This window comes from Leptodactylus fuscus, chromosome 1 (genome assembly GCF_031893055.1).
Source record: "Leptodactylus fuscus isolate aLepFus1 chromosome 1, aLepFus1.hap2, whole genome shotgun sequence".
NCBI lineage: Eukaryota > Metazoa > Chordata > Amphibia > Anura > Leptodactylidae > Leptodactylus > Leptodactylus fuscus.
This window is the reverse complement of record NC_134265.1, coordinates 310,574,924-310,592,238: the sequence shown is the minus strand read 5'-3', so window position 1 is coordinate 310,592,238 and position 17,315 is coordinate 310,574,924. Positions and strand designations below refer to the sequence as shown.

The window sequence follows — 17,315 nt, the reverse complement described above, 5'->3', positions numbered from 1 at the left end:
GCAGAACGGAGACCGGGCGCAGATGTGAACGAGTCCTTACCGGGATAAATAGTAGCCTATATTTTAATTGAGGTTATAATCTGTGTGCCAAATTTCATTCAAATCCGTTCAGCCATTGTTGCGCGATTGAGGAGCAAACATACAAACTTTCACATTTATAATATATATTAGTAGGATAGGATTCTCATGCTAATGATCACTGGGGGTTATTAATGGGAAACCCCTTTACGTAGTTACACACACTGCATTACTTGGAAAACCACCGCTGTAGTATTTTTTTCCCCTAACAGCACTGTATGAAACTACTACAGATGACCTGTCTGTTACAGTGACATATCTTTTTTAGTAAATACTGGCATTCATGGAATACTAGTATAGAACGTTATTGTGCACTCTCTCTGTTCATACACCAGTTTATTCAGAAGTGTCTAGTATTACCATATCAATCCTTTTGTCACAGGGGAGCGTAGTAGTCTGCCATGGTCAGCCCCCGCTGGACACTTCAAAAGTGTAAAGAAACACCCCTACCTGGTAACACCGTTTCACAATTAAAACCTGAGGAAACAATCATATTGTAGTACAGACTGCTTATGGCCGCTTTGTAGCAGAAACAAAGAAGAAAAATAAGATGAAAAGGGTCAATACTTCTTATAATCATTTATTTTGGTTTCCTTCATTTTTGGAAGGGACTGAAAAGGGAACTGGGACAGAAACATTTTGGTTCTTACAAGATCAAAAACCGTTCAGCAAACAATGAAATTCAATTTTTAACAAGTCACATATCATTTAGATAAAAATTCTGTATCATTACACAGCTATAAATGATCTCAGCCTAGAATACAGTGTATCATCATAAATCACAGCTCTTTACATAGTGCAAACCATTGTTGTGCTTGTTATATACAACTCCCTTGTGCCTTGCGTTTCTAGAAAAAGGTACGGTACAAGGACACCTAAAAAGCCTTAAAACGTGGTTCCGACAATATCCCTTTCGCCCTCCCTCCCAAAAAGAGCTTTCCCTTGGAGAAGTAAAATTGGATCACCTCCACAGATCTCGCAATAATTGCACTTTAAGTTTCCACAGGACTGGCAGCCAAGAAAACAGGTGTATCCCAGGCCTCTAGCAGCTTTCTGACAACAGTGACTCCTTCAGAATGACGGAGCGATTCCTTTAAGGTGTGCTTTATACACAGTGCATTACCAAGTCTCGCTTTACATAAAAGTGATAAAATATTACAGGTCACCACTCTAAAATACTCCTAATCTGACTTGTATACATCCCAGAACAAACATTAGAACAATACATCTTCGTTGCATTACGTTTTAGGTACAAGATGTTAGAAAAATGATATGATTTGGCAAGCAAGTTGTGAGTTTTGGAAGTGTAAAAGTAGTCTTGTACACAGACCAGAGTGTCAGGGGAATAAAGTCCAATAGGTTTAAGATGGAAGTTCCAGAGAGTGACATTCATAATTGGGATGTCCAAATTCTTTTCAATTATAAGGCCTGGTCTGAAGATGTTCGGTCACAGTACGAAAGCTAACAATACAGGTGACCCGTAAGGCATTGTAGAGCGGTCTTCACCCATATTCCTATGACCAGTCATTGTCTTCTTGGTGGATGGGTATTGACGACTATGAAGGTGGACTTTTTACACTTTGTTATTAGCATAAAGTTCTTCGATTTGGGCTTGGAAATATTTTCGTAGCTCTGGTCTTTTCGCTTTCAAGGTGGGAGTCAGCAGGCCATTTTGGATGGAAAACATTTCAGAGTGCAGAACGATGTCTTTTACCTACAAGAGTCAAAACTCACAATAAGCGACTCAAACAGCAGTACATGGTTAAACTAACCCACCACTTTAGATTTCCCCACATATAGATTTGTATAACAGGTCATCGCTAATGTAGAATAACGAGCAAACAGCAGAGAAAAAATAAAAATCCCCAAAACACCACATGAAAATCCAATTATATTTTCCCTTTGCACTTCTTTTCTGAACTAGTACTAGCACTTATAATCCATTTCCTCGGACATTTGCTGCCATGTATAGTACTGCTGCCACATAATACCAACAGAGTTTACGAGATCTCATTCACACAAGGTTTTTGGGGCATAATGAACAAACCTGTTTTTAGCACCTAGACAACGGACCCATTATTTTCTATGGCCCCATTCACATGCCTGCGTATTATAAGCACCCCTAGCTGGAGTAGATTTCAGGCATCTTTTCTGCTAGTTTATGGTCATAAATTATACACTCACCGGCCACTTTATTAGGTACACCTGTCCAACTGCTGGTTAACACTTAATTTCTAATCAGCCAATCACATGGCGGCAACTCAGTGCATTTAGGCATGTAGACATGGTCAAGACAATCTCCTGCAGTTCAAACCGAGCATCAGTATGGGGAAGAAAGGTGATTTGAGTGCCTTTGAACGTGGCATGGTTGTTGGTGCCAGAAGGGCTGGTCTGAGTATTTCAGAAACTGCTGATCTACTGGGATTTTCACGCACAACCATCTCTAGGGTTTACAGAGAATGGTCCGAAAAAGAAAAAACATCCAGTGAGCGGCAGTTCTGTGGGCGGAAATGCGTTGTTGATGCCAGAGGTCAGAGGAGAATGGCCAGACTGGTTCGAGCTGATAGAAAGGCAACAGTGACTCAAATAGCCACCCGTTACAACCAAGGTAGCCAGAAGAGCATCTCTGAACGCACAGTACGTCGAACTTTGAGGCAGATGGGCTACAGCAGCAGAAGACCACACCGGGTGTCACTCCTTTCAGCTAAGAACAGGAAACTGAGGCTACAATTTGCACAAGCTCATCGAAATTGGACAATTGAAGATTGGAAAAACGTTGCCTGGTCTGATGTCTCGATTTCTGCTGCGACATTCGGATGGTAGGGTCAGAATTTGGCGTCAACAACATGAAAGCATGGATCCATCCTGCCTTGTATCAACGGTTCAGGCTGGTGGTGGTGGTGTCATGGTGTGGGGAATATTTTCTTGGCACTCTTTGGGCCCCTTGGTACCAATTGAGCATCATTGCAATGCCAAAGCCTACCTGAGTATTGTTGCTGACCATGTCCATCCCTTTATGACCACAATGTACCCAACATCTGATGGCTACTTTCAGCAGGATAATGCAATTACATGTCATAAAGCTGGAATCATCTCAGACTGGTTTCTTGAACATGACAATGAGTTCACTGTACTCCAATGGCCTCCACAGTCACCAGATCTCAATCCAATAGAGCATCTTTGGGATGTGGTGGAACGGGAGATTCGCATCATGGATGTGCAGCCGACAAATCTGCGGCAACTGTGTGATGCCATCATGTCAATATGGACCAAAATCTCTGAGGAATGCTTCCGGCACCTTGTTGAATCTATGCCACGAAGAATTGAGGCAGTTCTGAAGGCAAAAGGGGGTCCAACCCGTTACTAGCATGGTGTACCTAATAAAGTGGCCGGTGAGTGTATATCTGTTAGGAATGTCCTGAGGGCAGTGTAAAAGAAAAGTTGCAATTCTTTGTGCAAAAAAAAAATGGTGCCTTCTTCATCCATTGTACACAAGAAAAGAGGTCAATGTGTATACACAGGGGAAAAAATAAATAAATAAAAATCGTATCCTTATGCCCTGTTCACTTTGCTTTTGTATTCCATCCAGGGAGACCTCCCCCGAACGGAATACAAACGCAAGTGCTGTGCAAGCAGACGGACCCCATAGACTATAATGGGGTCCGTGTGCTTGCTGCATACGAATCAAGCGGACATGATTCATGCAGGCGGTGGGCAACAAGCAGACGGACCCCATTATAGTCTATGGGGTCAGTCTGCTTTTACAGCACAGCGCTTGCAATTGCGTTTCTATTCCGTTCGGAGGGTGGTCTCCACGTGGACGGAATACAAAAGCAGATGTGAACGAGGACTAAGGCAGTCACCCAACAGTAGCCAAATGTATCCTTTGTGGCCAGGAGTGTTAAAGAGGACCTTTCACCATATCCGGGCACAGGCAGTGTTATATACTGCCGGAAAGCTGACAGTGCGCTGAATTCAGCACACTGTCGGCTTTCCCGATCTGTGCCGGTGTGAAGAGCTTACGGTCCGGTAAGGTAAGGTAAGTTCCTGACCATTAGCCAGGAACGTCCTTCTGCCTCGCGGCGCCAATCGCGCTGTGCTGTGGAGCGGGGAGGAACGCCCCCTCCCTCTCCTGATAATGCTCGTCTATGGACGAGCTGTGTGAGCAGAGGGAGGGGGCGTTCCTCCCCGCTCCACAGCACAGCGCGATTGGCGCCGCGAGGCAGAAGGACGTTCCTGGCTAATGGTCAGAAACGCCCTTCTGACCATAGAGCACTACGGTACTGGACCGTAAGCTCTTCACACCGGGCACAGATCGGGAAAGCCGACAGTGTGCTGAATTCAGCGCACTGTCAGCTTTCCGGCAGTATATAACACTGCCTGTGCCCGGATATGGTGAAAGGTCCTCTTTAACAAGGCTCCATCAGGTGACCAGAGTCCGGCCCTGGTGACATTAGGGATGTGGCATAAGAATTATCTTACTTGTTCAAAGGTTTTCAAACCAGCTTCTTTTCCCAGTCTCAGTAAGTCTTCCAGAACTGCATTTTTAAAGTCCTGTAACCAGAATAACAAGTCTGCTTAGATTAACAAATACTGAAGTACATGTTATGGCGTTAACTTATCTAAAAATTGTTAGGAATCTCAAGGGCCCTTTCTTTCTTTGCCAAATATTTCAATTTTCAGAGTTGAGTAGAGTAAAATATCCCTCTTAGCACATCCACCAACTATGATTATATTGGGTTATTACTGCAAAAACTCAATGCTGCAGTAAAGAGGCAGTTAGAATAAGCATAAGTTCACAAAGAGAAACTTGGAGGCACACTATGAAGTGGGTTCTGCCTGAAAGGGGTTGTCTGGGATATTTTGAAATCCCTACACTAATCTAAGCATCCTCCCCCTCCTACTTTCTAAATAACATTATTAATAAAAATGTATATTTATCCATAGCCCTGGGGCGGTCATGTGACCACCCAGGGACATTTTCTGATTATCCAGTGACGAATTGTTTCCACATTTCCGGAAACGGATCGACACTACTACTTCCCCCATCCACTCCACTCACTCACCCATCCATGGCTTCTTCTGGCAAGATGGCTCCTCCTCCTGTACTGGCAGGGTGCGAGCTCTTCTTCTAACAGTGCACACACTGCTGCTGGTAAATCACCTCTACTGCGTGTCTATGCATAAGCAGTAGAGGCGACTCGTAGCTGGAGAAGGAGTGCGCACACAGTACCGGAGGAGAAGAGGCCGTCTCACAGGAAGAATGGAGGGCAAGTATAGAATATGGGTCAGGGGTTGGGCTGAGTAGGTAGGGAAGGACATATAGGATAGGAAGGATAGCTAGAGAGATTGGGGAGGGGGGGCGGGAGAGGGTTAGGAAGTTACATAGCAGGAAGCAGAAGGATGTAACCAAAAGCAGAAGACACCAGGAGCTCCCAAAGACACCCAGAAATCACTCAAAACACACTAAAAAGGTCTAGGTATATTTATTGCCCAAAAAACCCCTTTACAATTGGCTCTAAATTACAGATGGAATTTGCCTCCCATTGATAATAGAGGAAACATCTTGCTTGATCTTGGGCCCCTTCACATGGAGTTTACGCTCCGCTCATTCAGACACGTATACACGAGAGCTTCAAAACACATCCCATTCACTTCAATGGGAGCGCGTGTAAAGCCGGCTGAATGAGCGGAGCGTAAACTCCGTGTGAAGGGGCCCTTAGACATGGATTCTGCAGCAGAATCAGCCACAGAACCTGTGTCGTAAGACTACTGTTGATTAGCCCCGCTTTCTGCCACGGGATGCACAGGACCAAAATTTGGAGAGACATTTGAGGAGGAAGACCACCTCAAATATATCTCTTCGCTTTTTGTCATATGAATTAAAAATCTGAAATAGAACTGAAGAAATTTTGCTTGAAAGACTTTATATATATTTAAAAAAAAAAAAAAAAGCAGAGAGCAATGCCACAAAAGCAAAGTGCACAAAATTTAAAAACAAAAATACACACACATGGATTTGGTGCAATTTTAGCCTTTTTTTTTTTTTTTTTTTTAAATGTAGATTGTGAGCCCCACATAGAGCTCACAATGTACATATTTCCCTATCAGTATGTCTTTTGGAATGGAAATCTATGCAAACACGGGAAGAACATACAAACTCCTTGCAGATGGTTTTATGCCCTTGGCAGGATTTGAACACCAGGACCCAGCGCTGCAAGGCTGCAGTGTTAACCACTGAGCCACTGTGTGGTCCCTTTTTATCCTCCATTTTTTCTATAGTATTTCCCCCCAGCGTCAGGTTTCTCCACAGTCAATGGTTGGTCTTGTAATTTAGCCAGATTTAAGTAAATGGCAACAAGCTTCAATACCAGATATAACCCAAATTACAACGCCTACCTTATTCTTGCACAGGTCTTCATAGGTACCATCAAATTTCCTCTTTTTTGCCCAGTTCATCACATTATCAGGATCCGGAACTATGATACCCACAAGGAAGGCCTGACAAGAAAAGCAACATTAATGTAGACAGGTTCCACCTAACATAGTAGACAGGTCAGGTAGCTGAAGTTACCTGTAAACTTTCTCCATGGACAAAGACCTGCACCACAGCTTCACTCCTTGTGTAGATGTTCTCAATCTTCTCTGGTGCAATGTATTCACCCTGCGCCAATTTAAATATATGTTTTTTCCTGTCTATGATCTTTAAAGTACCATTCTAGAAAAGAAAAAAAAAAAAAAAAGATTTCCAGTTTAGGTTAGACTAGGATTAAAATAATATATTGCTATTTTTTTTTTAAACTCGTTTTATTGAAGGAGATGCAACAAAAACAGGGTAATCAAGAAAAACATGTACAGAACAGCAAAAAGAATAAAACAGAAAAAAAAACCAACACAGATACAATCATAGAACTGCTACGCCACCATCCCACCCCTGCCCCTCCACCACGAGCAGAGAAAAGTGTAAAAAAATGGAAGGGCACTACAGTGTCAGCAAAAACACAATTTCACCTATAGACAAGGGCCAACGAATCCACCTGGCAGACGTCTCTCCTCAGGGTACATAAGCTCCCAATGCTGAACGCATAGAGGGAGCAGAATATTGGGTGGTGGGGGAAGCACACCACGCCCCCCCAAACCTTAGTAAATTTCTGAGGGCAGCCCCTGCCTTTATATATAATTTGGTTAAAGGGGAGGATCAAATTAACCAATTTGCACCATTGACACACCAACAGGGACCGAGGGGCCATCCACCACAGGGCAATAGCCTTCCTGGCATAGAATAAACTTGCTCGGAGAAATAGCCGTACATGATGGTGCCAGGTCTCCTCATCCAGAACGCCAAATAAGCAAAATTCAGGAGAAAATGGGACAGGACGGCCCAGGACGTCTGCCAGGAGATCCACCACCCCCCTCCAATAAGCCTGTACAATCGGTCAATTCCATATCATATGCCAGAAGTCCGCACGAGGGTGCGGGCACCTGAGGCAATTCGAGGCAGGCAAACAACCCATCTTGTGGAGGAGAGTCGGGGTCAGGTAACATTGATGCAAGATAAACAATTGCCATTTTTAACAATAGGAACGCTTTTTCAAAAATGGCCAGAGATTTCAACAAAAAAAACAAAAACAACTTAAGCCACGTAAGGGTCCATTCACATGGAGGAAAATGGTGAGGCATTTGGTGTGGAATTTCAGCGCTGGAAAAAAAAAGCCTCCCTTTGACTTCAATGGGTTCAATGCTGGCAGAAAAAGGATCCCATTGAAGTCAATGGGAGGCTTTTTTTCCAGCGCTGAAATTCCAACCAAATTCCTTACAGTTCTCCTCCGTGTGAATGGACCCTAACTTTTTGGTCCACTCAGAGCTTTTTGTCCCAATAGGAGATTAAAGCACCATTCACACCATTTCCACCCACCCTAATCCACAGATGTTCAATTAGATTCTCAGGCAAACATGTAATATGTACGCTTTGTTGGTTATCGGGTTTCATGCTAGGTAGGATAACAAACATACATAATACTGTAATACAGCGAAATGGCCAACCCCTTTTCCAGACGCCCCATATGTTTTGCACACTGGCTATCTTCTTCAAGGCGGCCATCCCCCAGAAGACCATCTCTGCATTGCAATTTTGAGAAGGTGCCTCAAAGAGGTTTCACTATACAAATGCTCACCTTTGCCTATTTAAGCCTAAGACCTAAACAAATGAAGATTATAACATTATAGGGGGTATCCTACAGGTGTGACCCCTCCTTATAATAAAACTGCATTCCATGAGTTCGTCTTTCCTAACCACCTGCTATGGGAACAGCCTACAAATTATGCTGTAAACGAGCCTGGAATAGCAGTAATAATTAGGATAGCTCATCCATATATTGGTGTAGGCCTGACACCAGGCACCCTCACTGATCTGACACTTGAAGACACTATCGGCCAGCTAACCAAGTAATACCAGCCACCATCCAAATACCCTGGGAGTAGGATCAGGTGTTACTGGCTGCAGAAACTTCTGCAACTGAAAATCAGTTTCATACATCTGCAAGGTTTCAGAAGAATGGAGAAAAGATTTCTGGAAGACTTAGTCAGGTGAATAGAACAGTAGCAGAAATGTCTGCTGTATCTGAATACACTGCGGAGTATCCAAGTACTGTAGTATGTAGATACATAAATATGCATTTTACTTACAGGCAACCATTTGCCCACATCCCCTGTATGCAGCCAGCCGTCTTTGTCCAAAGCTTCTGCCGTTTTCTCCTCATCCTTTAAGTATCCTTGAAAAACATTTGACCCTTTCACACAAACCTATAAAAAAAAAAAAAAAAAAATTATTGAGGTTAAAAATGTAAAGGCAAACACTTGTTGCTGAAGCTTTTGTGAGCAATAGTTTGACTAGACTTACCTCGCCCTCTCCTTTAGCTGCAAAGTAGTTCATTTCCTCCACATCCACCAACTTCAGAAGATTGCAGGGCATTGGAGCACCAACGTGACCTGTCATGGAGACACATTTACCATCAGTGACACGTTTATAAGATAGACCTCCCATACCGGTGCCAAATCCTAAAAATGTTTCTGTATTCCCACAGTATGCAACAAGCACATTAAATACTAATATGAGAACAATCCACCAGATATCTGCATTATCTACAGGTGATCCAAGTTTCTTTGTATGCTGCTAGTGTAAGAGCAGGGAAAGTTCTCTGTGCTTGCCGTTACATCCAGGCTAAATATAGAGCAATGCCCTGCAGTCTGCGCTAAACCAATCCCCTTCCCCTCTCTTCTCCAGCGAGCAGAGCGATATTGCCAGGACATCAGGGGATTGCAGATAATGCAATTTCCTAATAAAACAGCCTGCGTATTTTCAATCCACTAGTACATCGGTGACAGAATTAGGCTCAGAGTGGCGTCTTCATTAGAAGCCATTATTCAAGGGAAACTGTTCACATCTCTGCAGGTTTTTTCTTCAGTATTTCTGTTCAACTGTAAGTACACTGGATAGAATTTATTAGAGAACCTGTAAGGTCGATTCGTCCTTATAGACCGGGGTTTTAGTGCCCCAAATCGTCCTGTTCTAAAGCCTTCTGTGCCCGCAATTATTCAGAGAGAAAAAAAAAGGAAAACACTTTTATACTTTCCTGGAGAAGCGTCCGACGCTCCCAATGTCTGTGCAGTTCTACAGTGAAGCCGAGGATATTCGTCTCTAGCTTCACTGTGTAAGTGCTGGAGGAACGAGATATGTGCACCAAATCCTGTTTTGTTTTTTGTTTTTTTAATTAATTTATTTTTATTGTGGGCACGGATGGCTTTATACAGGTAGTGAGCAGTGGAAGCAGCAGGTTTGGACTGTGCTGGGAGACACTACAGCAATGGTGTGTTTTGTTTTGGGTTTTTTGGGTTTTTTTACCGTCCCCAGCCTAAAATAAAAAATTCTGGACAACCCCTTGAAGTCAATAATAAAAAAAAAAAAAAGCATTGTGGCAGACACCAGTGACACCTAATGGACCACAGTACAACAATCTGTAGGCCTTCTGTTATCGTGTTCTTCATTTTGCTGGACAAGAGCGTGCAGCACATTTTTATTCAAGTGTATGGCAAGGCCACAAGGTCGCCATTTCGTCTTTGGGTTCTTGCAACAATTTTTTTTAAAATTGTGAACGCCCCTTTAACATGACGCAGTACAAGAGGCAGGTACAATCCATTAAACAAATAAAACACTAGACCGGATTTTTCAGTGACCATGCTATGCTTTGTAGTCCATTAGTGTTATTGATTACCCACTGGTAAAACCGTGCTTGCATATCGTGCATCAATTTAAAGGACTTCAAACTCATCTTAATATTGAAAGACTAATTGCAATATTTAGCTATTTGTTAAAGCCATGGGTATTTTTTTTCTTCAGCGTGGTTCTGTCTAGACATGGGTGTTTGCATTGAATGCAAGCCTGAAGCTAGACATGTTCATACATTAAGCCAATGTCCAAAACTGGAGTAGTAGGCAGCAGTGGTATCCCTGTGGTCATATCTAGTCAACTCCCTTTACTCTCTGCAGCAGGGCCACTGGGAGACAACATTTGGCAAGTTTGTGTCCAAGGCTGAGGCCCCACATTGCGGAAAGGCAGCTTTTTTTGTTGCAGATTTTGTTGCGGTTGTTTTGTTTTTTTTTAAATCTCTAGTGTCACATTTTTATCTTATTAGATTTTTGTACAGCTATGATCAGGATTATGCATTTCCATTTTTTTTCCTTTATTGCTTGTCATTTATGATATTCAGTATGTTCTACGTCATTTATTTACCCTTAGCCCCCTTCTGCGGTTTATACTGCTTAATGCACTGTTACATTTCTCGCACTTAATAAAACCTTCTAAAATTAAAAATAAAGCTATCCCTGCAAATCCCATTACTATAAGTGACTGGTGCGTTAATGAACCACATTTATGCCGTAACATTTACACAACACTGAAATGGTGGAAGAATCCCTAATTCCACTACTTGTGCACAGCTATGGGCTATAAATGAGAACTTTTCATAGAATGCATTAGAAGGATGAAATGGCTGACAAATGACGCATAAAGTAGACGAGGCCAAGGTTTACTGCAAATACTGAATACATTCAATAAGCTCAAGATCAGCACTTCCTACCTGCTGTCCAGTCTCCAGGAATTGTCAGCGAACAACCAGCAGTGCATTCAGTCTGTCCATAACCTTCATAAAACTGATAAGGAAAGAATATCAAAGATGTCATGTAAAAGGTACAATAAATACAGAACAGGATAATAGTGTGAAGAGAAGAGAAAAAGGAAATAAAAAAAAAATAAATAAAAAAATTATAGATTATATACAGATTTATTGTTCAATGGCTATTGATATGGCCCTATAGGTACCTAGACAGTTCTGATAAGTGCTAGTTCACACAGGGGGGCGGATTTTGGCATTAAGAGTGACGCAGGGAGCCGTGTCACTCTCGGGTCAAAACCCACCTGCCATGACTGTCGCAGCTTCCCCCTCCGGAGTCGGCTCAAATGAATGGGCCGATTCCGGAGGTTGCTGCCGCGAGGCGGACACCGCGGCTCAACAGGCCGCAAAATCCACCTGAACAAAGGGTGGCTCGCTTCTTTTTTCCGCTAGTGGCAACATGCATCCATAGACCACCATTGTGAGGGGGCGGATTATGACATGGATTACGTGCCATAATCTGCCCCTTCTGTGCCCTTGTGAACGGGCCCTAACAGAGCTCAATGTATGCAGGTGAGAGCAGAGTTTTGCCTTAGGGCTAGTTTATGGTGGTGGTGGTGGGGGGGGTTATTAATTAAGAACATACTCCACTGTTGTCCATTGGTTGAGATACTGCAGTTTAGAATGCAACACTGTAGTTGGGATAAAAAAAAAACAAAAAAAAAAAACACAACCTTTTCTTTAATTCTCAACATTCCTCTTGAGTTGTTGCTACTTAAAGAGTCTTGGGAAAGCACACACATATACATATATACATATGTGTGTGTGTGTTTTATCTTTGTTTATTTACTTACTTATATAGCGCCATCATATTCCGCAACGCTTTACAGACATGTCATTCATTGTCCTATATGGGGCTCACAATCTACATTCCCTATCAGTAGGTCTTTGGCAAGTGGGAGGAAACTGATGTACCCGGAGGAAATCCACGCAAACACAGGGAGAACATACTAACTCCTTGCAGATGTTGTCCTTGACAGGATTTAAACCCAGGACATCAGCGCTAGCCACATAAAATATATTATACACACAATGTCATCAGATTAGACGACATTGAGAACTTCAATATTTCCACGATCAGACACACTTCCATGCTGTACGTTACATTATAACATATATATGTACCCACCTGGCATCCAAGAGCCGCCCTTAAGAAAGTCAGTACAGTAGGGGAGACCGGAGCTGCCCCCGTAATCATTAGACGTACCCTTCCTCCAAGGCTGGCCTATAAACAGGAAAATATAAAAACATGGTTACAATGCAGAACTAAAGAGAAGCCAAAAACACTTAACACATTTAAGTGCTTCCTATATAAAAAGTAAGAAAAGGTCTTGATGTGACCTATGAATCCAATAATGAAGACATAAAGAAACCTATTCAAACAGTATATCTAATCCTATAAATTGTAATCCATAGATTGCTCAACATTTCTTTACTGGCTCACCTTTATCAAGAGCCAAGGACAGCACCATGGACTACGCAAGCACTAGGCTTACATATACCCACAATACAATAGCCAGGAAATAAAGTAATCCCATCCGGAAATATGGCTAGTATTGTATAACCTCCAATATGCACGCTCAATTCTGGCCTCTTATTCTCTGGCTGTATTTGTCTGTATCCTTTATAGTATGTATTACTGTCCTAATCCATCATGTTCTATGTAGATGACCATAGTGGGTCAATTCACAGTGTGGTCCCTGGGCTGTGATAAAGGTAGGCTGCTATCCTACTGAAACTTTGAGCAAATAAAAAAAAAAAGATGATTTTTGGGGGGGGCTAAGAATATTGATGATCTAACCCAAGAATGTGTCCTCAATTTCAGATTGGTGCTGCTCTGACACCCGGTACCTCCACTGAACAGACAGACACCGTTGCCTATGTAGTGGCTGAACAAGTCACCGCAGCTTAAGCCCCATTCACGTGATTGACAGATGACTACAGATTGACTACACAGGCTCTCTGCTTCCTGATCCATTCTCTGTATCAGCTGCTGAGAACAGAAGCTCAATATAGGTGCTGGGTGTCAGAGTACCACTAAATCAGATACTAAGGAACTATTTTGGATTACGACATCAATATTTTTAGCAAAAAAAAGGTACAAAAAGGTTCAGCTCACCCACAGGTTGATATCAGACATCGGCTTTTCAATGGTTGAATTCTTCGGGGTGCACGGCAACACACTCTATTCCTTGAGTGTAATATCTCCACAGCAAAAACAAATTTCTCCGGCAACTCTCCGATGATAAAATATAACTTTTAATCAGAAAACATCATAAAATGACAAAAATTTTTATGTCAATCACAAAATAAAGAAAAAAAAAAAAAAAGGGGGTTTTCATTTTTTTTTTTCTTTATTTTGTGATTGACATCAAATTTTTTGTCATTTTATGATGTTTTCTGATTAAAAGTTATATTTTATCATTAATATTTTTAGCCTGGAAAACCCCTTTTTCTTTGTGATAGATGAGGGTTTTCCCACCAGCATAATTTTAAACACGGATGCACTGACAATTTGTATATTTATGTGCTTAATTTGCAAAATGGATGTTTATCGCCCCCTGGTCCCCTGTGGTAATCCTCCTAACCACTGAGAAGTTCCTACATTGTGGGTGGGCATAGAGGAACTGGTGACAGGACCACAAGTATGCTTTGCATACTTCATCTTCCAGAAATACTTTGCAGACCAAATCCCCGAACTCAGATTGTCATTTATATATTGAAGTATTGGGGAATCCCAGGTCCTAGACAAACATGCTGAGCTTTCTTCAATGTGTTCAGCCTTCAAGTGCCCAAGACCAACTTGTCTAAGCTTACTTTTATATGTCGAGAAGAGAGCAGGGTCTTGGAAACAAAGCATGTACTTAAAGAACTTTAATGTGAAGGGATTAGCCATTAACAAACTATGGTCCCTAGTTCTACATGTGTGAATCAGTCTGATCTAAGGGTAACATATACAAACCAAGGCCTACCTAAATGATTAAGGGTGGACAATAAATAGGTTTGCATACATTGTAGGCTGTTTAATTAAACTAATTACATCTCCCACATATTTATGCAGGATCAAGTTTGAGGGAAAACCCCTTTAAGTCTGAACACTTCCTTATGGGAGTTGCTTTCTTTTGCTGGCATGCATACACAGCATAATCTGCCTTCAGTGTCTTGTGTAGGAAGCATCTTTGTATTAGGTAAATTACATTTTAAAAAATCCTTAAAACACACACACTTCGCCCTTTATTAAACACCAACTAACCTGTATTGTCACAGAGTGTCCCCTCCCAGACCTCAAGGGCCACCAACAGCACTTACAGGAAAGATACCATTATTACAATATGTCCTCACCTGAACTTTTTGAAAGATGAGTTTGTCCCATAGACTGTCCTTTCGAATAATCCCACTACGGAGTTCTGCCTCTTTTCTTTTGGAAGCAAATTCCAGCAACCAGCGTTTTAGAGTAGTGTTGGCTTGTCCGAATATCTGTATTTGAACACAAACAAAAAAAAAAAAAGTAGAAATTAGTGCTATAAGAGCAGGTAGAGAACTTTAGACCATTTGTCTTGCATAAATATTAAAATATTTACCCGGTCAAACATTCTGTTCAATAGACGGGGAACAACTGGGAAAATAGTGGGTTGCAAAACTTTCAAGTCGTCCATTAACAATCGAATATCTCCTTGGAAGAAGCCTATTCTTGCTCCATGGCAAAGTACTACACACTGAAAACATAAGAGTTTATAGTTATTTAACATTAACAGTTCTATAAATATTACACAGAACACACACACACACACACACACACATTATATATATATATAAATGTGTGTGCGATATGTACTGTGAGAAGGTGACAGGCAGAATGCTGGAGTCCGATATATCTCCCCCAGGTTTCTGACATTTGTGTGGTCCAGGGCAGATCTGCAGTAGGCCTCAGCCCAGGTGTAGATCCTTGGCTCATTACTGGGCCAGAAAAAGGGGGCAGCTCCTGCATTCTAGGGCAGATCCATGATGTGAAAGAAGGTGTGTGGTTCTGTCCTATAACCCTGAATCCGGTGAGACTATATTGTGTTTGTTTTGTTTGTGTGGCAGGAAGTAAGCCACATGTATAGTTAGGTTATCAGTAGAGATGAGCGAGTACTGTTCGGATCAGCCAATCCGAACAGCACGCTCGCATAGAAATGAATGGACGTAGCCGACACGCGGGGGGTTAAGCGGCCGGCCGCCGTCAAAGCGGAAGTACCAGGTGCATCCATTCATTTCTATGGAGCGTGCTGTTCGGATCGGCTGATCCAAACAGTACTCGCTCATCTCTAGTTATCAGTTCTGTTTAGTTAGTTGCTCAGACGAGCAGGTATTTATTTTGTTTTTGCGTGAAGTTAAGGCTGTATTTTGTTTTGCTTATTTTTGTATCAGAGGTCAAAGTTTATTTTCCTGGGTTTTTTCCCCCTAAATAAACTAGTTTGCTGCACATTTTGTGTCCCCGTTTTGACTGTTTGGGTCCACACCACTGCTTCTTCCAATATTTTAAAAGTGGGGACCTTTCCATAGGATAGGTCATCAAGTGGAGATCCATGGGGGGGTCAGACCTGGGACCTCCATAGATCAGCAGTGGTACTCAAATTTATTTTGACTGGGATTGTGTTTGGCTTTCTTTATTTAATCTGCATTATATTTTGTGGATGATTTGTTCCTTTTGTTTAACTTTGGGTTTTATCTGTGGCATCAATACGTATTCTGGGTTCTCATGACTTTGTATATGTTGTGTTCCATATGTCCACTAAGGAAGGTTTTGAACAAAACCTTTGGATTCACGGATGGGTTCAGACTACCGTTGTTAATGTCTGTTGCTGCCTTCCATCACAGGATGATAGCAATGGACATTAAGCCGTTACAGAGAATGGACAACGACTGATTCAGTGTCTGTTCCCATTGACCCCGAATGTAAAGAACATGACAAGCTAGCTTATATAAAAAAACAAAAAATAGTGCATGAAGACTTTATCTTCCCTTGCAAAAGGTAAGTTAGCGTCCAGTCATGTTTACATTAGTGTCAATGAAGACGTTCAACAGTTTAATGTCTGTTGCTGTCATCCTATGACAGAAAACAGCAATGGACATTAACAACCATAGTGTGAACACCCCTTAGTAGTCCAATGCCTATCATTACTTTTTCTAGGATTCTACAATGTTCCTGATGATCCATGTTGCTAGTCTGAATAACAGCTTGATGATACATACTAATAGTCATGTTCTACCAAGTGCAATATCTGAGAGCACCACAAATTATCACATATACTTCACATTCTGTGATCAATGAATGTTATGTGCTGACATCACATTCATTGGTCACATGGCCTGAGGTCATTCCAGCAACTTAATAGGTACCCAATGATCATAAGAATTATGCCAAGGTAAATTTATCAAGCCTTGTATACCAGATTCTCTCATGTCAAAAAGTTGCAAACTAGATTTTAACTTTGAGTTTGTTTGTACAATTCCTCTTCATTTTCCGCCGCCCTGTTTGCGGCAAGATCAAGGACGCTTCTTTTTTCCACATTATCCTGCAACCTCTGCCTCCTATTGAAAACAATGCGGGGTGGATTCGGGAGGAATCCGCAAAAAAAAAAAAAAAAAGCAAAAAACTAAAATAGGACAACTCCTTTAATTTATGCCAGAAGAGTGGAGTAAAGCTGAAATCTATACCAGTTGCTAGCTGGTGTACATTTCAGGTTATGGTGCACTGTCTGCCCACGGATATGCCAAAATTAAGGGGTATTCCCTTCTCAAGGATAATATTCCTAAGATGAGAAAACCCCTTTAAGTGGTGTGCACCTCAAAGTGTACCCCAATTATAAACAATATAATTATTATCATCAACTACAGGGTGTGAGGTGACTATGGATAAATAATAGTAGTGAATAAAGATAAGGAGTGGAGCAGCTCAATAATTTGAGAAATAGATTTATTTATTAAGATATATTACAAAGTTTCTTATTTTGATCTGTACTATTC

General features: G+C 41.7%; 1 protein-coding gene across 3 annotated transcripts in view; it reads right to left on the bottom strand.

Moving 5' to 3' along the window:
* Positions 1–645: 645 nt before the first annotated feature.
* ACSL1 (acyl-CoA synthetase long chain family member 1) overlaps positions 646–17,315 on the bottom strand; it is a 51,627-nt gene continuing 34,957 nt past the window's right edge. For all 3 annotated transcript variants that reach the window (XM_075259183.1, XM_075259192.1, XM_075259176.1), the window contains exons 12-21: positions 14,888–15,022; positions 14,649–14,783; positions 12,436–12,531; positions 11,214–11,286; positions 8,978–9,066; positions 8,764–8,880; positions 6,653–6,796; positions 6,478–6,579; positions 4,561–4,632; positions 646–1,792 (exon numbers count right to left, since the gene is read on the bottom strand). In XM_075259183.1, the coding sequence (XP_075115284.1) occupies positions 1,652–1,792; positions 4,561–4,632; positions 6,478–6,579; positions 6,653–6,796; positions 8,764–8,880; positions 8,978–9,066; positions 11,214–11,286; positions 12,436–12,531; positions 14,649–14,783; positions 14,888–15,022 (1,104 nt within the window). In that variant the 3' untranslated portion in view covers positions 646–1,651. The remainder of the gene's footprint in view (positions 1,793–4,560; positions 4,633–6,477; positions 6,580–6,652; positions 6,797–8,763; positions 8,881–8,977; positions 9,067–11,213; positions 11,287–12,435; positions 12,532–14,648; positions 14,784–14,887; positions 15,023–17,315) is intronic.